Source organism: Stegostoma tigrinum, chromosome 43, assembly GCF_030684315.1.
Source record: "Stegostoma tigrinum isolate sSteTig4 chromosome 43, sSteTig4.hap1, whole genome shotgun sequence".
NCBI lineage: Eukaryota > Metazoa > Chordata > Chondrichthyes > Orectolobiformes > Stegostomatidae > Stegostoma > Stegostoma tigrinum.
This window is the reverse complement of record NC_081396.1, coordinates 6,632,121-6,657,120: the sequence shown is the minus strand read 5'-3', so window position 1 is coordinate 6,657,120 and position 25,000 is coordinate 6,632,121. Positions and strand designations below refer to the sequence as shown.

The following is a 25,000-nucleotide window of genomic DNA, read 5'->3' as shown; positions in this document are numbered from 1 at the left end:
CACTATGGGTAATTCCCCACGGCTAACCCACCCTAACCCGCACATCCCTGTGCACTATGGGTAATTCCCCACGGCTAACCCACCCTAACTCCCACATCCCTATGCACTATGGGTAATTCCCCACGGCTAACCCACCCTAACCCGCACATCCCTGTGCACTATGGGTAATTCCCCACGGCTAACCCACCCTAACCCCCACATCCCGGTGCACTATGGGTAATTCCCCACGGCTAACCCACCCTAACCCGCACATCCCTGTGCACTATGGGTAATTCCGCACGGCTAACCCACCCTAACACACACATCCCTGTGCACTATGGGTAATTCCCCACGGCTAACCCACCCTGACCCGCACATCCCTGTGCACTATGGGTAATTCCCCACGGCTAACCCACCCTGACCCGCACATCCCTGTGCACTATGGGTAATTCCCCACGGCTAACCCACCCTGACCCCCACATCCCTGTGCACTATGGGTAATTCCCCACGGCTTACCCACCCTAACCCCCACATCCCTGTGCACTATGGGTAATTCCCCACGGCTAACCCACCCTAACCCGCACATCCCTGTGCACTATGGGTAATTCCCCACGGCTAACCCACCCTGACCCGCACATCCCTGTGCACTATGGGTAATTCCCCACGGCTAACCCACCCTGACCCGCACATCCCTGTGCACTATGGGTAATTCCCCACGGCTAACCCACCCTGACCCCCACATCCCTGTGCACTATGGGTAATTCCCCACGGCTAACCCACCCTGACCCGCACATCCCTGTGCACTATGGGTAATTCCCCACGGCTAACCCACCCTAACCCGCACATCCCTGTGCACTATGGGTAATTCCCCACGGCTAACCCACCCTAACCCGCACATCCCTGTGCACTATGGGTAATTCCCCACGGCTAACCCACCCTAACCCGCACATCCCTGTGCACTATGGGTAATTCCCCACGGCTAACCCACCCTAACCCCCACATCCCGGTGCACTATGGGTAATTCCCCACGGCTAACCCACCCTAACCCGCACATCCCTGTGCACTATGGGTAATTCCGCACGGCTAACCCACCCTAACACACACATCCCTGTGCACTATGGGTAATTCCCCACGGCTAACCCACCCTGACCCGCACATCCCTGTGCACTATGGGTAATTCCCCACGGCTAACCCACCCTGACCCGCACATCCCTGTGCACTATGGGTAATTCCCCACGGCTAACCCACCCTGACCCCCACATCCCTGTGCACTATGGGTAATTCCCCACGGCTTACCCACCCTAACCCCCACATCCCTGTGCACTATGGGTAATTCCCCACGGCTAACCCACCCTAACCCGCACATCCCTGTGCACTATGGGTAATTCCCCACGGCTAACCCACCCTGACCCGCACATCCCTGTGCACTATGGGTAATTCCCCACGGCTAACCCACCCTGACCCGCACATCCCTGTGCACTATGGGTAATTCCCCACGGCTAACCCACCCTGACCCCCACATCCCTGTGCACTATGGGTAATTCCCCACGGCTAACCCACCCTGACCCGCACATCCCTGTGCACTATGGGTAATTCCCCACGGCTAACCCACCCTAACCCGCACATCCCTGTGCACTATGGGTAATTCCCCACGGCTAACCCACCCTAACCCGCACATCCCTGTGCACTATGGGTAATTCCCCACGGCTAACCCACCCTAACCCGCACATCCCTGTGCACTATGGGTAATTCCCCACGGCTAACCCACCCTAACCCGCACATCCCTGTGCACTATGGGTAATTCCCCACGGCTAACCCACCCTGACCCCCACATCCCTGTGCACTATGGGTAATTCCCCACGGCTAACCCACCCTAACCCGCACATCCCTGTGCACTATGGGTAATTCCCCACGGCAAACCCACCCTAACCCCCACATCCCTGTGCACTATGGGTAATTCCCCACGGCGAACCCACCCTAACCCCCACATCCCTGTGCACTATGGGTAATTCCCCACGGCTAACCCACCCTAACCCGCACATCCCTGTGCACTATGGGTAATTCCCCATGGCTAACCCACCCTAACCCCCACATCCCTGTGCACTATGGGTAATTCCCCACGGCGAACCCACCCTAACCCCCACATCCCTGTGCACTATGGGTAATTCCCCACGGCTAACCCACCCTAACCCACACATCCCTGTGCACTATGGGTAATTCCCCACGGCTAACCCACCCTAACCCGCACATCCCTGTGCACTATGGGTAATTTCCCACGGCTAACCCACCCTAACCCGCACATCCCTGTGCATTATGGGTAATTCCCCACAGCTAACCCACCCTAACCCGCACATCCCTGTGCACTATGGGTAATTTCCCACGGCTAACCCACCCTAACCCGCATATCCCTGTGCACTATGGGTAACTCCCCACGGCTAACCCACCCTAACCCGCACATCCCTGTGCACTATGGGTAATTTCCCACGGCTAACCCACCCTAACCCGCACATCCCTGTGCTCTATGGGTAATTCCCCACGGCTAACCCACCCTAACCCGCACATCCCTGTGCACTATGGGTAATTCCCCACAGCTAACCCACCCTAACCCCCACATCCCTGTGCACTATGGGTAATTCCCAACGGCTAACCCACCCTAACACACACATCCCTGTGCACTATGGGTAATTCCACACGGCTAACCCACCCTAACCCGCACATCCCTGTGCACTATGGGTAATTCCCCACGGCTAACCCACCCTAACCCGGACATCCCTGTGCACTGTGGGTAATTCCCCACGGCTTACCCACCCTAAAAACCACATCCCTGTGCACTATGGGTAATTCCCCATGGCTAACCCACTGTATCCCATACATCCCTGTGCACTATGGGTACTGCCCCATGGCTAACCCACCCTAACACACACATCCCTGTGCACTATGGGTAATTCCCCACGGCTAACCCACCCTAACCCGCACATCCCTGTGCACTATGGGTAATTCCCCACGGCTAACCCACCCTAACCCCCACATCCCTGGGCACTGTGGGTAATTCCCCACGGCTAACACACCCTAACCCCCACATCCCTGTGCACTATGGGTAATTCTCCATGGCTAACCCACCCCAACCCGCACATCCCTGTGCACTATGGGTAATTCCACACGGCTAACCCACCCTAACCCGCACATCCCTGTGCACTATGGGTAATTCCCCACGGCTAACCCACACATCCCTGTGCACTATGGGTAATTCCCCACGGCTAACCCACCCTAACCCCCACATCCCTGTGCACTATGGGTAATTCCCCATGGCTAACCCACCCTAACCCCCACATCCCTGTGCACTTTGGGTAATTCCCCACAGCTAACCCACCCTAACCCGCACATCCCTGTGCACTATGGGTAATTCCCCACGGCTTACCCACCCTAAAAACCACATCCCTGTGCACTATGGGTAATTCCCCACGGCTAACCCACCCTAACCCCCACATCCCTGTGCACTATGGGTAATTCCCCACGGCTAACCCACTGTATCCCATACATCCCTGTGCACTATGGGTAATTCCCCACGGCTAACCCACCCTGACCCGCACATCCCTGTGCACTATGGGTAATTCCGCACGGCTAACCCACCCTAACCCGCACATCCCTGTGCACTATGGGTAATTCCCCACGGCTAACCCACCCTAACCCGCACATCCCTGTGCACTATGGGTAATTCCCCACGGCTAACCCACCCTAACCCACACATCCCTGTGCACTATGGGTAATTCCCCACGGCTAACCCACCCTGACCCGCACATCCCTGTGCACTATGGGTAATTCCCCACGGCTAACCCACCCTAATCCCCACATCCCTGTGCACTATGGGTAATTCCCCACGGCTAACCCACCCTAACCCACACATCCCTGTGCACTATGGGTAATTCCCCACGGCTAACCCACCCTAACCCGCACATCCCTGTGCACTATGGGTAATTACCACGGCTAACCCACCCTAACCCGCACATCCCTGTGCACTATGGGTAATTCCCCACGGCTAACCCACCCTAACCCCGACATCCCTGTGCACTATGGGTAATTCCCCACGGCTAACCCACCCTGACCCACACATCCCTGTGCACTATGGGTAATTTCTCACGGCTAACCCACCCTAACCCGCACATCCCTGTGCACTATGGGTAATTCCCCACGGCTAACCCACCCTAACCCGCACATCCCTGTGCACTATGGGTAATTCCCCACGGCTAACCCACCCTGACCCGCACATCCCTGTGCACTATGGGTAATTCCCCACGGCTAACCCACCCTAACCCCCACATCCCTGTGCACTATGGGTAATTCCCCATGGCTAACCCACACTAACCCGCACATCCCTGTGCACTATGGGTAATTCCCCACGGCTAACCCACCCTATCCCGCACATCCCTGTGCACTATGGGTAATTCCCCACGGCTAACCCACCCTAACCCCACATCCCTGTGCACTATGGGTAATTCCCCACGGCTAACCCACCCTAACCCGCACATCCCTGTGCACTATGGGTAATTTCTCACGGCTAACCCACCCTAACCCGCACATCTCTGTGCACTATGGGTAATTTCTCACGGCTAACCCACCCTAACCCGCACATCCCTGTGCACTATGGGTAATTCCCCACGGCTAACCCACCCTATCCCGCACATCCCTGTGCACTATGGGTAATTCCACACGGCTAACCCACCCTAACCCGCACATCCCTGTGCACTGTGGGTAATTTCCCATGGCTAACCCACCCTAACCCCCACATCCCTGTGCACTATGGGTAATTCCCCACGGCTAACCCACCCGAACCCCCACATCCCTGTGCACTATGGGTAATTCCCCATGGCTAACCCACCCTAACCCGCACATCCCTGTGCATTATGGGTAATTCCCCACGGCTAACCCACCCTAACCCGCACATCCCTGTGCACTATGGGTAATTCCGCACGGCTAACCCACCCTAACACACACATCCCTGTGCACTATGGGTAATTCCCCACGGCTAACCCACCCTGACCCGCACATCCCTGTGCACTATGGGTAATTCCCCACGGCTAACCCACCCTGACCCGCACATCCCTGTGCACTATGGGTAATTCCCCACGGCTAACCCACCCTGACCCCCACATCCCTGTGCACTATGGGTAATTCCCCACGGCTTACCCACCCTAACCCCCACATCCCTGTGCACTATGGGTAATTCCCCACGGCTAACCCACCCTAACCCGCACATCCCTGTGCACTATGGGTAATTCCCCACGGCTAACCCACCCTGACCCGCACATCCCTGTGCACTATGGGTAATTCCCCACGGCTAACCCACCCTGACCCGCACATCCCTGTGCACTATGGGTAATTCCCCACGGCTAACCCACCCTGACCCCCACATCCCTGTGCACTATGGGTAATTCCCCACGGCTAACCCACCCTGACCCGCACATCCCTGTGCACTATGGGTAATTCCCCACGGCTAACCCACCCTAACCCGCACATCCCTGTGCACTATGGGTAATTCCCCACGGCTAACCCACCCTAACCCGCACATCCCTGTGCACTATGGGTAATTCCCCACGGCTAACCCACCCTAACCCGCACATCCCTGTGCACTATGGGTAATTCCCCACGGCTAACCCACCCTAACCCCCACATCCCGGTGCACTATGGGTAATTCCCCACGGCTAACCCACCCTAACCCGCACATCCCTGTGCACTATGGGTAATTCCGCACGGCTAACCCACCCTAACACACACATCCCTGTGCACTATGGGTAATTCCCCACGGCTAACCCACCCTGACCCGCACATCCCTGTGCACTATGGGTAATTCCCCACGGCTAACCCACCCTGACCCGCACATCCCTGTGCACTATGGGTAATTCCCCACGGCTAACCCACCCTGACCCCCACATCCCTGTGCACTATGGGCAATTCCCCACGGCTTACCCACCCTAACCCCCACATCCCTGTGCACTATGGGTAATTCCCCACGGCTAACCCACCCTAACCCGCACATCCCTGTGCACTATGGGTAATTCCCCACGGCTAACCCACCCTGACCCGCACATCCCTGTGCACTATGGGTAATTCCCCACGGCTAACCCACCCTGACCCGCACATCCCTGTGCACTATGGGTAATTCCCCACGGCTAACCCACCCTGACCCCCACATCCCTGTGCACTATGGGTAATTCCCCACGGCTAACCCACCCTGACCCGCACATCCCTGTGCACTATGGGTAATTCCCCACGGCTAACCCACCCTAACCCGCACATCCCTGTGCACTATGGGTAATTCCCCACGGCTAACCCACCCTAACCCGCACATCCCTGTGCACTATGGGTAATTCCCCACGGCTAACCCACCCTAACCCGCACATCCCTGTGCACTATGGGTAATTCCCCACGGCTAACCCACCCTAACCCGCACATCCCTGTGCACTATGGGTAATTCCCCACGGCTAACCCACCCTGACCCCCACATCCCTGTGCACTATGGGTAATTCCCCACGGCTAACCCACCCTAACCCGCACATCCCTGTGCACTATGGGTAATTCCCCACGGCAAACCCACCCTAACCCCCACATCCCTGTGCACTATGGGTAATTCCCCACGGCGAACCCACCCTAACCCCCACATCCCTGTGCACTATGGGTAATTCCCCACGGCTAACCCACCCTAACCCGCACATCCCTGTGCACTATGGGTAATTCCCCATGGCTAACCCACCCTAACCCCCACATCCCTGTGCACTATGGGTAATTCCCCACGGCGAACCCACCCTAACCCCCACATCCCTGTGCACTATGGGTAATTCCCCACGGCTAACCCACCCTAACCCACACATCCCTGTGCACTATGGGTAATTCCCCACGGCTAACCCACCCTAACCCGCACATCCCTGTGCACTATGGGTAATTTCCCACGGCTAACCCACCCTAACCCGCACATCCCTGTGCATTATGGGTAATTCCCCACAGCTAACCCACCCTAACCCGCACATCCCTGTGCACTATGGGTAATTTCCCACGGCTAACCCACCCTAACCCGCATATCCCTGTGCACTATGGGTAACTCCCCACGGCTAACCCACCCTAACCCGCACATCCCTGTGCACTATGGGTAATTTCCCACGGCTAACCCACCCTAACCCGCACATCCCTGTGCTCTATGGGTAATTCCCCACGGCTAACCCACCCTAACCCGCACATCCCTGTGCACTATGGGTAATTCCCCACAGCTAACCCACCCTAACCCCCACATCCCTGTGCACTATGGGTAATTCCCAACGGCTAACCCACCCTAACACACACATCCCTGTGCACTATGGGTAATTCCACACGGCTAACCCACCCTAACCCGCACATCCCTGTGCACTATGGGTAATTCCCCACGGCTAACCCACCCTAACCCGGACATCCCTGTGCACTGTGGGTAATTCCCCACGGCTTACCCACCCTAAAAACCACATCCCTGTGCACTATGGGTAATTCCCCATGGCTAACCCACTGTATCCCATACATCCCTGTGCACTATGGGTACTGCCCCATGGCTAACCCACCCTAACACACACATCCCTGTGCACTATGGGTAATTCCCCACGGCTAACCCACCCTAACCCGCACATCCCTGTGCACTATGGGTAATTCCCCACGGCTAACCCACCCTAACCCCCACATCCCTGGGCACTGTGGGTAATTCCCCACGGCTAACACACCCTAACCCCCACATCCCTGTGCACTATGGGTAATTCTCCATGGCTAACCCACCCCAACCCGCACATCCCTGTGCACTATGGGTAATTCCACACGGCTAACCCACCCTAACCCGCACATCCCTGTGCACTATGGGTAATTCCCCACGGCTAACCCACACATCCCTGTGCACTATGGGTAATTCCCCACGGCTAACCCACCCTAACCCCCACATCCCTGTGCACTATGGGTAATTCCCCATGGCTAACCCACCCTAACCCCCACATCCCTGTGCACTTTGGGTAATTCCCCACAGCTAACCCACCCTAACCCGCACATCCCTGTGCACTATGGGTAATTCCCCACGGCTTACCCACCCTAAAAACCACATCCCTGTGCACTATGGGTAATTCCCCATGGCTAACCCACTGTATCCCATACATCCCTGTGCACTATGGGTAATTCCCCACGGCTAACCCACCCTGACCCGCACATCCCTGTGCACTATGGGTAATTCCGCACGGCTAACCCACCCTAACCCGCACATCCCTGTGCACTATGGGTAATTCCCCACGGCTAACCCACCCTAACCCGCACATCCCTGTGCACTATGGGTAATTCCCCACGGCTAACCCACCCTAACCCACACATCCCTGTGCACTATGGGTAATTCCCCACGGCTAACCCACCCTGACCCGCACATCCCTGTGCACTATGGGTAATTCCCCACGGCTAACCCACCCTAATCCCCACATCCCTGTGCACTATGGGTAATTCCCCACGGCTAACCCACCCTAACCCACACATCCCTGTGCACTATGGGTAATTCCCCACGGCTAACCCACCCTAACCCGCACATCCCTGTGCACTATGGGTAATTACCACGGCTAACCCACCCTAACCCGCACATCCCTGTGCACTATGGGTAATTCCCCACGGCTAACCCACCCTAACCCCGACATCCCTGTGCACTATGGGTAATTCCCCACGGCTAACCCACCCTGACCCACACATCCCTGTGCACTATGGGTAATTTCTCACGGCTAACCCACCCTAACCCGCACATCCCTGTGCACTATGGGTAATTCCCCACGGCTAACCCACCCTAACCCGCACATCCCTGTGCACTATGGGTAATTCCCCACGGCTAACCCACCCTGACCCGCACATCCCTGTGCACTATGGGTAATTCCCCACGGCTAACCCACCCTAACCCCCACATCCCTGTGCACTATGGGTAATTCCCCATGGCTAACCCACACTAACCCGCACATCCCTGTGCACTATGGGTAATTCCCCACGGCTAACCCACCCTATCCCGCACATCCCTGTGCACTATGGGTAATTCCCCACGGCTAACCCACCCTAACCCCACATCCCTGTGCACTATGGGTAATTCCCCACGGCTAACCCACCCTAACCCGCACATCCCTGTGCACTATGGGTAATTTCTCACGGCTAACCCACCCTAACCCGCACATCTCTGTGCACTATGGGTAATTTCTCACGGCTAACCCACCCTAACCCGCACATCCCTGTGCACTATGGGTAATTCCCCACGGCTAACCCACCCTATCCCGCACATCCCTGTGCACTATGGGTAATTCCACACGGCTAACCCACCCTAACCCGCACATCCCTGTGCACTGTGGGTAATTTCCCATGGCTAACCCACCCTAACCCCCACATCCCTGTGCACTATGGGTAATTCCCCACGGCTAACCCACCCGAACCCCCACATCCCTGTGCACTATGGGTAATTCCCCATGGCTAACCCACCCTAACCCGCACATCCCTGTGCATTATGGGTAATTCCCCACGGGTAACCCACCCTAACCCGCACATCCCTGTGCACTATGGGTAATTCCCCACGGCTAACCCACCCTAACCCGCACATCCCTGTGCACTATGGGTAATTCCCCACGGCTAACCCACCCTAACCCGCACATCCCTGTGCACTATGGGTAATTTCCCACGGCTAACCCACCCTAACCCGCACATCCCTGTGCACTATGGGTAATTCCCCACGGCTAACCCACCCTAACCCGCACATCCCAGTGCACTATGGGTAATTCCCCACAGCTAACTCACCCTAACCCGCACATCCCTGTGCACTATGGGTAACTTGCCACAGCTAACCCACCCTAACCCGGACATCCCTGTGCACTGTGGGTAATTCCCCACGGCTTACCCACCCTAAAAACCACATCCCTGTGCACTATGGGTACTGCCCCATGGCTAACCCACCCCAACCCACACATCCCTGTGCACTATGGGTAATTCCCCATGGCTAACCCACCCCAACCCGCACATCCCTGTGCACTATGGGTAATTTCCCACGGCTAACCCACACATCCCTGTGCACTATGGGTAATTCCCCACGGCTAACCCACCCTAACCCCCACATCCCTGTGCACTATGGGTAATTCCCCATGGCTAACCCACCCTAACCCCCACATCCCTGTGCACTTTGGGTAATTCCCCACGGCTAACCCACCCTAACCCGCACATCCCTGTGCACTATGGGTAATTCCCCACGGCTTACGCACCCTAAAAACCACATCCCTGTGCACTATGGGTAATTCCCCATGGCTAACCCACTGTATCCCATACATCCCTGTGCATTATGGGTAATTCCCCACGGCTAACCCACCCTGACCCGCACATCCCTGTGCACTATGGGTAATTCCCCACGGCTAACCCACCCTAACCCGCACATCCCTGTGCACTATGGGTAATTCCCCACGGCTAACCCACCCTGACCCGCACATCCCTGTGCACTATGGGTAATTCCCCACGGCTTACCCACCCTAACCCCCACATCCCTGTGCACTATGGGTAATTCCCCACGGCTAAACCACCCTAACCCGCACATCCCTGTGCACTATGGGTAATTCCCCACGGCTAACCCACCCTAACCCGCACATCCCTGTGCACTATGGGTAATTCCCACGGCTAACCCACCCTAACCCGCACATCCCTGTGCACTATGGGTAATTCCCACGGCTAACCCACCCTAACCCGCACATCCCTGTGCACTATGGGTAATTCCCCACGGCTAACCCACCCTGACCCGCACATCCCTGTGCACTATGGGTAATTCCCCATGGCTAACCCACCCTAACCCGCACATCCCTGTGCACTATGGGTAATTCCCCACGGCTAACCCACCCTGACCCCCACATCCCTGTGCACTATGTGTAATTCCCCACGGCTAACCCACCCTAACCCGCACATCCCTGTGCACTATGGGTAATTCCCCACGGCTAACCCACCCTAACCCGCACATCCCTGTGCACTATGGGTAATTCCCCACTGCTAACCCACCCTAACCCGCACATCCCTGTGCACTATGGGTAATTCCCCACGGCTAACCCACCCTAACCCGCACATCCCTGTGCACTATGGGTAATTCCCAACGGCTAACCCACCCTAACCCGCACATCCCTGTGCACTATGGGTAATTCCCCACGGCTAACCCACCCTAACCCGCACATCCCTGTGCACTATGGGTAATTCCCACGGCTAACCCACCCTAACCCGCACATCCCTGTGCACTATGGGTAATTCCCCACGGCTAACCCACCCTAACCCGCACATCCCTGTGCACTATGGGTAATTCCCCACGGCTAACCCACCCTAACCCGCACATCCCTGTGCACTATGGGTAATTCCCACGGCTAACCCACCCTAACCCGCACATCCCTGTGCACTATGGGTAATTCCCCACGGCTAACCCACCCTAACCCGCACATCCCTGTGCACTATGGGTAATTCCCCACGGCTAACACACCCTAACCCCCACATCCCTGTGCACTATGGGTAATTCCCCATGGCTAACCCACCCTAACCCGCACATCCCTGTGCACTATGGGTAATTCCCCACGGCTAACCCACCCTAACCCCCACATCCCTGTGCACTATGGGTAATTCCCCACGGCTAACCCACCCTAAAAACCACATCCCTGTGCACTATGGGTAATTCCACACGGCTAACCCACCCTAACCCGCACATCCCTGTGCACTATGGGTAATTCCGCACGGCTAACCCACCCTGACCCCCACATCCCTGTGCACTATGGGTAATTCCCCACGGCTAACCCACCCTGACCCCCACATCCCTGTGCACTATGGGTAATTCCCCACGGCTAACCCACCCTGACCCGCACATCCCTGTGCACTATGGGTAATTCCCCACAGCTAACCCACCCTAACCCCCACATCCCTGTGCACTATGGGTAATTCCCCACGGCTAACCCACCCTAACCCCCACATCCCTGTGCACTATGGGTAATTCCGCACGGCTAACCCACCCTGACCCCCACATCCCTGTGCACTATGGGTAATTCCCCACGGCTAACCCACCCTGACCCCCACATCCCTGTGCACTATGGGTAATTCCCCACGGCTAACCCACCCTAACCCACACATCCCTGTGCACTATGGGTAATTTCCCACGGCTAACCCACCCTAACCCGCACATCCCTGTGCACTATGGGTAATTCCCCACGGCTAACCCACCCTAACCCCCACATCCCTGTGCACTATGGGTAATTCCCCACGGCTAACCCACCCTAACCCCCACATCCCTGTGCACTATGGGTAATTCCCCACGGCTAACCCACCCTGACCCCCACATCCCTGTGCACTATGGGTAATTCCCCACGGCTAACCCACCCTAACCCACACATCCCTGTGCACTTTGGGTAATTCCCCACGGCTAACCCACCCTAACCCGCACATCCCTGTGCACTATGGGTAATTCCCCACGGCTAACCCACCCTAACCCGCACATCCCTGTGCACTATGGGTAATTCCCCACAGCTAACCCACCCTAACCCGCACATCCCTGTGCACTATGGGTAATTCCCCACGGCTAACCCACCCTAACACACACATCCCTGTGCACTATGGGTAATTTCCCACGGCTAACCCACCCTAACCCGCACATCCCTGTGCACTATGGGTAATTCCCCACGGCTAACCCACCCTAACCCGCACATCCCTGTGCACTATGGGTAATTCCCCATGGCTAACCCACCCTAACCCGCACATCCCTGTGCACTATGGGTAATTCCCCACGGCTAACCCACCCTAACCCGCACATCCCTGTGCACTATGGGTAATTCCCCACGGCTAACCCACCCTAACCCGCACATCCCTGGGCACTATGGGTAATTTCCCACGGCTAACCCACCCTAACCCGCACATCCCTGTGCACTATGGGTAATTCCCCACGGCTAACCCACCCTAACCCGCACATCCCTGTGCACTATGGGTAATTCGGGGAAGGCGGGAACGCGTGGGGTGAGGTGAGAGCAGTGGCGCAGTCGTCTCTGCACCTTGTTGTGGAACGCCCACGTAGGAAAGCGGACCTGGGCAGCAAGACGGGGTCTAACCCCGATCCTGGGTGATGGGGGTTTGCAGGGGTGGCGGAGAGGGGTAGCTGTACCCGACGCACTCACCCATCTCCGTTCTCTCTGCCGGGAACACCCCCCCCCCCCCGGCACCTCCACCCAACCGACTCTCCGGGTGCCGGCGTTCCTAGGAATGTGAGCGGCAGGCTGGCTCGGGCAGCCCGCTGGCAGTCTCCGGGGTGGCGAGCCAGGGCGCGTACCCCGAGGTGAGCCGACAGCACAAGCACATGACGGAGATCCTGAACACCCCAGAGAGGACTCGGAAGTACGACTCCAGCCTTCCCAGGTCTAGGAGCAAGAAGCTGGAGAGGACTGGTGAGGCAGTTGGGTGGGTGGGTGGGTACGGGTTCGGAAGGCCGGATTGGCGTTGGGACATTGAACAAATAAAAGGGCGATTTGGGGAGGGTTTGTGGGTTAAGAACCAAGTCTTGAGGCGATACGTGGGGGACTGGAGTCACATGGAGGGCCCAGACTGCACGGCAGTTTTCCTTCCCCCATTAAAGGGGGCATTGGTAAGCCCCGGTTGAGGGTGGGCCTTCTCACCACGATTAATGGCAGAAGCCAGAGTGGGATGTCAAATCCAGCCCCCGCCTTCCCCACCCACCGAGAGCATCAACCTGGGGCTGATCCCGCGGTGTTTCCCGCTAGGCCCGGACATACTAGCTTCCCTCTGCCGCGCGCCGCCGTCCGGCATTCCCACCGGGAAGACACTGGGCGCCCGTGCCCTTCTCCCTCCCTGCGCCCAGAGGGTGGAGCCTGGTGAGTGGGGCGAGGGTGTGGGGAAGGCAAGACTGGAGATGGGGGACTGAGTGGTGAGACGGGCACCCGTTTCTGACCCCCATCTTGCCCCAGCACATCCACAGATGGCACAGAGAGACATTGAGCCTGCCCAGTGGGATCCATTTCTGGCCACCCACTCCTGGATAGGCCCAAAGTGGCCAAATGGCCTCATCTTCCTTCTGTTTGAACGCAGCAGGCTTGAGGGGCTGAATGGCCGATGCCTGTGTAACAGGCTGGTGGACCGTGGGGTTTCTGAATGGCCTGTTCCTGTGCGACGGGCTCGGGGTGGGGGTGGTGGGGAGCGAGTGACGTGAATGAATTCTCAGACGGTGTTCCTTGTCTCATCCCGACGAAGGGTCTGCCATGAAGAAGTTTCCGTGGTGACCAGGGAGAGGGGGATCGCCCTGCCAGAGCGAGGACTGCTCAGCAGAGGGCTGACACGGGGCTCGATGGGCCGAGCGGTCTCACTCACTGCTGTGAGGGAGCAGCGGCCGTTAACGTCGGGTAATGGTGGAGATCCCAGACCACACACGGGGCTGCATTCCTCTCTCAGAAATGGCACCACAGTACGCTTTTCCAGGATGAAAGGGTACGCACCTCCAGCCTCAGCTACCGCAGCAAGAATGGGACTATTCCCAGCATTAGCATCAGCTCGGTTCACTGAGTCGGGAGGTACAGAGACCAGGCGACCTGAAATTCTCACAATTCATAGCCACCGAAGTAGTGTGTGTCGTTAATAAACTTCAAAATATCTGTCTCAGCAACAGGCCAGGACTTGTGGTAAATGTAACACAAGACACAGTGGCTCATTCCTAAGCCCCAGGGACCTGGGTTCATTCCCAATGTCAGGGGACAGTCTGCAAAAAAATTGCGTGAGCCCCAGAAACCACACCAGTCAAGAATTTCTGTCAGCCTCTTTAATTATTGTGGTAACGGGGATATTAACATCACCTCCCCAGATACAGGAGTGTGTGAGAGAGCGGGTTAGAGAGACCCCCCCAAATACAGGAGTGTGTGTGTGTGTGTGTGTGTGAGAGAGAGGGTTAGAGAGACCTCCCCAGATACAGGAGTGTGTGAGAGAGAGAGGGTTAGAGAGACCCCCCCAAATACAGGAGTGTGTGTGTGTGTGAGAGAGGGTTAGAGAGACCTCCCCAGATACAGGAGTGTGTGAGAGAGAGAGGGTTAGAGAGACCCCCCCAAATACAGGAGTGTGTGTGTGTGTGTGTGTGAGAGAGAGGGTTAGAGAGACCTCCCCAGATACAGGAGTGTGTGAGAGAGCGGGTTAGAGAGACCCCCCCAAATACAGGAGTGTGTGTGTGTGAGAGAGAGAGCGGGTTAGAGAGACCTCCCCAGATACAGGAGTGTGTGAGAGAGCGGGTTAGAGAGACCCCCCCAGATACAGGAGTGTGTGTGTGAGAGAGAGGGTTAGAGAGACCACCCCAGATACAGGAGTGTGTGTGTGTGAGAGAGAGGGTTAGAGAGACCTCCCCAGATACAGGAGTGTGTGTGTGTGAGAGAGAGGGTTAGAGAGACCTCCCCAGATACAGGAGTGTGTGTGTGTGAGAGAGAGGGTTAGAGAGACCTCCCCAGATACAGGAGTGTTTGTGTGTGAGAGAGCAGGTTAGAGAGACCTCCCCAGATACAGGAGTGTGTGTGTGTGTGAGAGAGCGGGTTAGAGAGACCTCCCCAGATACAGGAGTGTGTGTGTGTGAGAGAGAGAGGGGGTTAGAGAGACCTCCCCAGATACAGGAGTGTGTGTGTGTGTGAGAGAGCGGGTTAGAGAGACCTCCCCAGATACAGGAGTGTGTGTGTGTGTGTGTGTGTGTGTGTGTGAGAGAGAGGGTTATAGAGACCTTCCCAGATACAGGAGTGCGTGTGTGTGTGTGTGTGTGTGTGTGTGTGTGAAAGAGAGAGAGGGTTAGAGAGACCTCCCCAGATAGAGGAGTGTGTGTGTGTGAGAGAGAGAGAGAGGGTTAGAGAGACCTCCCCAGATACAGGAGTGTGTGTGTGTGTGCGAGAGAGCGGGTTAGAGAGACCTCCCCAGATACAGGAGTGTGTGAGAGAGCGGGTTAGAGAGACCCCCCCCAGATACAGGAGTGTGTGTGTGAGAGAGAGGGTTAGAGAGACCCCCCCAGATACAGGAGTATGTGTGTGTGTGAGAGAGAGGGTTAGAGAGACCACCCCAGATACAGGAGTGTGTGTGTGTGTGTGAGAGAGAGGGTTATAGAGACCTCCCCAGATACAGGAGTGTGTGTGTGTGAGAGAGAGAGGGTTATAGAGACCTCCCCAGATACAGGAGTGTGTGTGTGTGTGAGAGAGAGGGTTAGAGAGACCACCCCAGATACAGGAGTGTGTGTGTGTGTGTGAGAGAGAGGGTTATAGAGACCTCCCCAGATACAGGAGTATGTGTGTGTGTGAGAGAGAGGGTTAGAGAGACCACCCCAGATACAGGAGTATGTGTGTGTGTGAGAGAGAGGGTTAGAGAGACCACCCCAGATACAGGAGTGTGTGTGTGTGTGTGAGAGAGAGGGTTATAGAGACCTCCCCAGATACAGGAGTGTGTGTGTGTGAGAGAGAGAGGGTTATAGAGACCTCCCCAGATACAGGAGTGTGTGTGTGTGTGTTTGTGTGAGAGAGGGTTAGAGAGACCTCCCCAGATACAGGAGTGTGTGTGTGTGCGAGAGAGGGTTAGAGAGACCTCCCCAGATACAGGAGTGTGTTTGTGTGAGAGAGGGTTAGAGAGACCTCCCCAGATACAGGAGTGTGTGTGTGTGCGAGAGAGGGTTAGAGAGACCTCCCCCGATACAGGAGTGTGTGTGTGTGAGGGAGAGAGGGTTAGAGAGACCTCCCCAGATACAGGAGTGTGTGTGTGTGAGAGAGAGAGGATTAGAGAGACCTCCCCAGATACAGGAGTGTGTGTGTGTGTGTTTGTGTGAGAGAGGGTTAGAGAGACCTCCCCAGATACAGGAGTGTGTGTGTGTGCGAGAGAGGGTTAGAGAGACCTCCCCCGATACAGGAGTGTGTGTGTGTGAGAGGGAGAGGGTTAGAGAGACCTCCCCAGATACAGGAGTGTGTGTGTGTGAGAGAGAGAGGATTAGAGAGACCTCCCCAGATACAGGAGTGTGTGTGTGTGAGAGAGAGAGAGGGTTAGAGAGACCTCCCCAGATACAGGAGTGTGTTTGTGTGAGAGAGGGTTAGAGAGACCTCCCCAGATACAGGAGTGTGTGTGTGCGAGAGAGGGTTAGACAGACCTCCCCCGATACAGGAGTGTGTGTGTGTGAGAGAGAGGGTTAGAGAGAGCTCCACTGATATGGGGTTAGATACACAGTAAATCTCTATCTACACTTTTAAATTGAAGGAGAAGCTGCTTCTGCACTGTTTGTTGTTAACAGAACTGGCACAGTGTTAGATACAGAGTAAAGCTCCCTCTACACTAATACCCCCATCAAACACTCGCAGCAACAGGGCCAGCATGGGGTTAGATATTGAGTAAAGCTCCCTCTACACTGCCCCCTCAATCAAATAATCTCAGTATATGCCTTGTGTAACTGTGAATATCTCTCCTTCTTCTCCACTCCCTCTCAATCTCTCTGATTGTGTGCCATTTGATCCTGATATCTGATAGATTTCACAGTCAGTATCTCTGCTTGTATTATATTTGGTTTCAATATCTCAGATTCTGTTACTTTCACTCTCAATATCTCTAATTTGTGCCACACAATCTCCCCATTTCTCTGATCCTGCTATATTCTCTCGCAGTATCTCTGCTTGTCTCACATTTGCCCCGAATATCTCCTTCAGTGTCTCAATATCACCGGGTCTGTGACATTCCCTCCTCACGCGTCTGATCGCATTACGCTCTCTCTCAATATCTCCATGCCATGCTCACATTCAACAGCTCTCACTCTGACACTCTCTTTCGATGTCTATAACTCTGTTCCATCCTCTCTCGGCATCTCTCATCGTGTTGCATTCTCCCTCAGTATATTTGCATCACACTCACTGTTGACTGGTCTTATTCTGATCCATTCCCTGTCAATATCCCCGATTCTGTTGCAGCCGCTCTCGGTATTTCTGACTGTATTGAGTGGGGAGTTGCGGGGTGTGGGTTCTGCTCTATCCCTGGACGGTGTGGAGCTTCTCAAGCGTTGTCGGAGCCGCCCCACCGCATCCAGGGACAACAGGGGAGTATCCCCTCTCCCTACTGACTGTGTGTTGATGGTGGGACAGGGCTTTGGGAGAGGGGAGGCAGGACGGGAGCAACTCGCTGCAGGATTCAAACAACAAAGAACATTACAGCACAGGAACAGGCCCTTCGGCCCTCCAAGCCTGTGCCGATCGGGATCCTCTGTCTAAACCTGTCATCTATTTTCTAAGGCTCTGTATCCCTTTGCTCCCCGCCCATCCATGTATCTGTCCAGATACATCTTTCAAAAAACACTATTGTGTCTGCCTCTACCACCTCCGCTGGCAACGTGTTCCAGGCACCCAGCACCTTCTGCATAAAGTACTTTCCACACATATCTCCCCTAAACTTTCCTCCTCTCACTTTGAACTCATGACCCCTAGTAATTGAGTCCCTCATTCTGGGAAAAAGCTTCTTGCTATCCACCCTGACTATACCCCTCATGATTTTATAAACCTCAATCAGGTCCCCCCTCAATCTCCGTCTTTCTAATGAAAATAATCCTAATCTACTCAACCTCTCTTCATAGCTAGCACCCTCCATACCAGGCAACATCCTGGTGAACCTCCTCTGCATCCTCTCCAAAGCATCCACATCCTTTTGATAATGTGGCGATCAGAACTGTACACAGTACTCCAAATGTGGCCGAACCAAAGTCTTATACAACTGCAACATGACCTGCCAACTCTTGTACTCAATACCCCGTCCGATGAAGGAAAGCATGCCATATGCCTTCTTGTCCACTCTATTGACCTGCGTTGTCACCTTCAGGGAACAATGGACCTGAACACCCAGATCAATTTTCCCTAGGACTTTTCCATTTACTGTATAGTTCGCCCTTGAATTTGATCTTCCAAAATGCATCACCTCGCATTTGCCTGGATTGAACTCCATTTGCCATTTATCTGCCCAACTCTCTGATCTATCTATATTGTGCTGTAATCTCTGACAGTCCCCTTCACTATCTGCTACTCCACCAATCTTAGTGTCATCAGCAAACTTGCTGATCAGACCATCTACACCTTCCTCCAAATCATTTACATATATCACAAACAACAGTGGTCCCAGCACAGATCCCTGTGGAACACCACTGGTTACAGGTCTCCAATTTGAGAAACCCCCTTCCATTACAACTCTGTCTCCTGTTGTCCAGCCAGTTCTCTATCCATCTAGCCAGCACACCCTGGACCCCATGTGACTTCACTTTCTCCATCAGCCTGCCATGGGGAACCTTATCAAATGCCTTACTGAAGTCCATGTATATGACATCTACAGCCTTTCCCTCATCAATCAACTTTGTCACGTCCTCAAAGAATTCTATTAAGTTGGTAAGACGTGACCTTCCCTGCACAAAACCATGTTGGCTATCACTGATAAGCCCATTTTCTTCCAGATGGGAATAGATCCTATCCCTCAGTATCTTCTCCAGTAGCTTCCCTACCACTGACGTCAGGCTCACCAGTCGATAATTACCTGGATTATCCCTGCTACACTTCTTAACCAAGGGGACAACATTAGCAAGTCTCCAGTCCTCTGGGACCTCACCCGTGTCTAAGGACGCTGCAAAGATATCTGTTAGGGCCCTGGCTATTTCCTCTCTTGCTTCCCTCAGTAACCTGGGATAGATCCTGGGGACTTGTCCACCTTAATGCCTTGTAGGATACCCAACACTTCCCCCCCCCCCCCCCATCCTTGACCTAGGGTAATCAAACATCTATCCCTAACCTCAACATCTGTCATGTCCCTCTCCTTGGTGAATACCGATGCAAAGTACTCATTGAGAATGTCACCCATTTTCTGTGAATCAGCGCATAACTTTCCTTCTTTGTCCTTAAGTGGGCCAATCCTTTCTCTAGTCACCCTCTTGCTCTTTATATATGAATAAAAGGCTTTAGGATTTTCCTTAACCATATTTGCTAAAGATATCTCATGTCCTCTCTTAGCCCTCTTCATTCCTTGTTTCAGATTCGCCCTACATTCCCGATATTCTTGCAAAGCTTCATCTGACCTCAGTCGCCTAGACCTTATGTATGCTTCCTTTTTCCTGTTGGCTAGTCTCACAATTTCACCTGTCATCCATGGCTCCCTAATCTTGCCATTCCTATCTCTCATTTTCACAGAACATGTCTCTCCTGCATGCTGATCAACCTCTCTTGAAAAGCCTCCCACATATCAAACCTCTGACCTGCTCCTGTAGCCCCTGTGGTTATGTGGTGAGTCCAGTTGAGTTTCTGGTCAATGGGAACCCCCAGGATGTCGATAGATCCAGGGATGGTGATACCATGGAACGTCAAGGGGCACTGGTTAGATTCTCTCTTATGGGAGATGGGCACAGCCTGGGATTTGTGTGGCGCTGAATGTCACTTGCCCCTTGTCTGGATATTGCCCAGATCCTGTTGCATGTGAACACGGACTGCCTCAGTATGTGAGGAGTCGCGAATGGTGCTGAACACGGTGCTATCATAGCGACCATCCCCATTCCTGACCTTCTGGTGGAGGGAAGGTCAATGATGAAGCAGCTGAAGGTGGTTGGGCCTGGGACACTCCCCTGAGGGACGCCTGCAGAGATGTCCTGGAGCGGAGATGACTGACCTCCCACAAACACGACCGTTATCCCATGTATCAGAGATAACGGGAACTGCAGATGCTGGAGAATCCGAGATAACAAAGTGTGGAGCTGGATGAACACAGCAGGCCAAGCAGCACCTCAGGAGCACAAAAGCTATTGGAGCTAATGGGAACTGCAGATGCTGGAGATGCTCCTAAGATGCTTGGCCTGCTGTGTTCATCCAGCTCCACACTTTATTATCTCATCATTACCCATGTGTCAGGTGTAGCTCCAACAGCTGGAGAGTTTGCCCCCGATACCCATTGGTTCCAGTTTTGCTCGGGCTCCTTGATGCCACACTCGGAAGTGAGAGGATGTGTATAGGGTCCCAGGTGGGTGCAGGAGTCAGTCGGTCCGTTATCTGGATATCGTGGGCAGTCCATCCTCGGAAATGGAAACAGATGTCGAGACTGCAGCGTCTGAGCTACAGGGAGAGGCTGGGGCTGTTTTCCCCGGAGCATCGGAGGCTGAGGGGGGACATTATAGAGGTTTATAACATCATGAGGGGCATGGATAGGGGTGAATAGACAAGGTCTTTTCATCCGGGGGAGTCCAAAACTAGAGGGGTGTAGGTTTAAGGTGAGAAGGGGGATGTTTACACCCAGAGAGTGTGTGGAAGTGGCAGGGTTCAGGTACAGTTGCAATATTTAAGAAACATTAGGACAGCGGCATGGAGAGGGAAGGTTTGGAGGGATAGGAGCGCAAACGCAGGCTGGTTCATTTCAGGGAACCTGGACAGATGGGCGAGTTGGGCTGAATGACCCTCAAGTCACAGCATTTAATCCTGAGCCAATTTATTTGAGAGTGGGGTGTTGGGGTCGGGGGGTAGAGTTTGAAAAGAAATGGTGGGGCTGCAATACCTACGACGGCCACAGCGTGGAGGCATCGCTCCACCTTCAGCACGCACCCACGGCTTAATGCCCGTCCCAGGGAGATTGGCTGCAAAGCCCTGGCTCCCGAGGCATGGGTCTGCCAGTGCGGGGGTGGGTGGGGGGGTGTCCCACTTGTATCTCTGTGGTCTCGGAGGGAGGGGAGGTGTTCCACACTTTCCAGCTGACCCTTACTGTCTGGTGGGGGGAGGGGTGGCGGAGGGACTGTGGTTTGGGGGGGGTGGTTTGGGGTGGGGGGGGGTGGTGTTGGCGAGCTTGGACTCTTTTTGATGTTAAGCCGGGGCGGGTAGCTGTTTGGGGAGGTAAGGCCTGGGTACCAGGCGGAGCCGCCCGAGCTGCGCTGCAGGTGTCCTCTGGAGAGCGTTGACGCAGGTTTGGGCCCTGAGTCTCGGTGGGTGGCGGAGGGGTGGGGGGCGTGTGGAGGTGTCCCCCCCCCCTTCCCCTGGAGTGGGTTCAGAGGAGGCTCACGCGGACAGTCCCAAGGAATGAAGAGCCAAAGATGTGAGAAACTTTTGAGGATCCTGGGCGTATACACATTGGAGGTTAGAAGGATGAGGGGGGATCTATAGAAACGTACAGAATACAGAACGGCCTGGACACAGCGGATGGTGGGACGATGCTTCCATTGGTAGGAGAGACTTGGACCCAAGGGCACAGCCTCAGAGTAAAGGGAAGAACGGAGATACGGAGAAACTACTTCAGCCCAGAGAATGGTGAATCTATGGAATTCCCTGCCACAGGGGCAGGCCGGGTCGTACAGTGTGTTTCAGACTGAGATGGACGGGTTCTGGATTGTCAAAGGGGAGAAAGCAGGCTCCAGAGACCCCTCCTCCACGGCTGAATGGCGGGGCAGAGCTGGGACGGGCCGAACGGCCCGGCTTTCCGCTCCCGCGTCTCTCGGCGCACCGCGGCAACAGCTGTACCCGACTACGCGAGGAACTGCGGAGGGACGCGAATGCAGCCCAGCGAATCGCGCACAAACCAGCCTTTCCTTCCACTGCCTCTGTCTACATGCCTCGGGCCAGCGAGCGACAGCATCGGAAACCCCACCGCCACCACGGCGCATCACCCCACCGCATTGGCAGCTCACCTCCTGGCTCCCCTCGGTCGCCCCGTTAGCCGGAACCCTCTGGGTTTTATGGCCTTATCCGCGTTTCCGACCATAAGCGGGTCCGACCACACGGACCTTGGCAGACGAGGTGAGGGAGGGGTGGGTGCTTGGGAGGGGCTCCAACCTTCCCCTCCCCACCCCCGACCTCCCAGAAATGAATGCTCCACTGAAAGACAGCGTGGCTTCTCTCTCTTTCTCGCACCGGCTCCGCTTCTCGGTTAAAATCGGCCCCGTTCCGACTGTGTTCGGGGGGGGGGAACCTTCGCCGGGGCTAAGCCTCGGCCGCTGTGCGCAATTTGAGCCCGCTGTTAGAAATCCCACCATTCCTGCCCCCCCCCCCAAAAAGGTAACTGACAGCGGGTGGGTGACAGAGGGGCAGGTGATGAATGGGGTAAGGATTGGTGGGGGGGGCTACACTTGCACATATCTGGAGGGGTAGGTGACACATTCCAGCCCCTGTGATGCCCACCTCTCTCTGAAGGCTCAGAGGGCATCGGTGGGTACCCAGTGCCTCCCCCCGACTCCCGCAAAAGCCTCATTTTGGGGAAAAGCCTTAAAGGTGAGGCCCTGGGGGAGTGTCGCTGAGCAGAGAGACCTCGGGGGGAGCAGGGACGTGGTTCCTGGAAAGTGTAGCCGCAGGTAGACAGGACGGTGAGGGGGTGGTGTTCGGGACGCTCGCCTTTATGGGTCAGTGCGCTGAGTACAGGGAGTTGGGAGGGTCGTGTTGAGGCTGTACAGGGACATTGGTCAGGGCCACTTTAGGAATACTGCGTCCAATCCCAGTCTCCCTCTTACAGGAAGGATGTTGTGAAACTAGAAGGAGTTCAGAAAAGATTTACAAGGGCGTTTCTGAAGGAGAAACATCAACTTTCCTGCTCCTCTGATGCTGCTTGGCCTGCTGTGTTCCTCCTGCTACACACTCTTGTGTTATCTCTTATTACAGGGATGTCGGAGGGTTTGAGCTACAGGGAGAGGCTGGGGCTGTTTTCCCCGGAGTGTCGGGGGCTGAGGGCAGGGCCTTATAGTGGTTTATAACATCGGGAGGGGCATGGATATGGGTAAATAGACACGGTCTTTCCCCCCAGGGTAGGGGGAGTCCATAACTAGAGGGGGGTAGGTTTAAGGTGGGAGGGGGAAGGTTTAAAAGGGACCTGAGGGGTAACTATTTCACACAGAGGGTGGGGGGGAAGGAGCTGCCAACGGAAGTGGGTGGGGGCCAGTGCAGTTACAGCATTTAAAAGGCATCGGGATGGGGAAATGGATAGGGAGGGGTTTGGGGGGATAGGGGTCGCAAAGCTGGCAAATGGGGCTGGATTAGCTTAGGATATCTGGGTTAGCATGGATGGGTTGGGCTGAAGGGTCTGTTTACGTGCTGACACTGAGACATGAACATCACCAGGTAAGGGGGCAGACAGTTAGGGTCTACAGCCTCCTCCCCCACAGCCCTACCGTAGCCAGGTCCATGTGGAAGATCTCTGCCCCCCAACCCGGGATCCCTAACAGCCCCATGGGGTGTGCGCACCCTCTGGGGGACTGGAATGCTCCACACCGGCGATAAATGCTCGGGGGCGGGGGGAGAGGCTAGCACGACACCCACATCCTGTGGATTTTGTTTTGTTTTTTTAAGAAATGCAGCTTGTTATCTCAAACACTGATAAGGCCGTTTCAGTTCCTCCGACCACTCAGTCTACATTCCTCTCCCAGTCACACTTCCTTCTGTTTGACTATGGAAAGCACCAACAAAAAACAGGCAAAACACTTACAGCTACAGGTCTAGCCAACTGTCTAGCCTACACAGAATGCAGAAAGCAGAGCACAGAACACAGTACAGGCCCTTCAGCCCACAATGTTCTAGTCTCCTACGCTAAGATCAAACTACCCTGCACTTCACTATCGTTCTCATCCTGCTGGACTATCTATGGTCAGTTTGGACCTGCACTCACCACAACACTTCTGTCGTCGGAGATTTGTTTAGCTGCACGCTTGCTGCCACCTTCGATGCCCTGGTTATTAACAAGACCACGGGATGACTGCTACTCTGCTTTGCGAAGAATGCTCGCTGCTTCAGGACCAGCTCGGGTTCTGAAAAGAATCCCCAACTTTCCTTCACAATGACTGACCGCCCTCTCACATACTTCCCCAGCACCTCCCCCCCACTGCCCTTCAACCTTTTGCCTGCGCCGCCACGGGGCCAAACCACCCGAAAGGCTGCTCCAGAGTCCGTATCTACCCCTCGTTTCTCTCCCACCTCCCTTCTTGGGACTCACCAGGTGCAAGAGTGTCGGTCGGCCGACCCGTGGCATCGATGTTGGTGAT

At 55.4% G+C, this 25,000-nt stretch overlaps 1 protein-coding gene across 1 annotated transcript in view; it reads left to right on the top strand.

The window, feature by feature from the left end:
* The window catches only part of LOC125450520 (FH1/FH2 domain-containing protein 3), a 32,937-nt gene extending 18,312 nt beyond the window's left edge, over window positions 1-14,625 (top strand). The window contains exons 8-9 of the mRNA XM_059641822.1: window positions 13,241-13,424; window positions 14,245-14,625. Coding sequence (XP_059497805.1) covers window positions 13,241-13,424; window positions 14,245-14,273 — 213 coding nt within the window. The 3' untranslated portion in view covers window positions 14,274-14,625. The remainder of the gene's footprint in view (window positions 1-13,240; window positions 13,425-14,244) is intronic.
* Window positions 14,626-25,000: the final 10,375 nt, after the last annotated feature.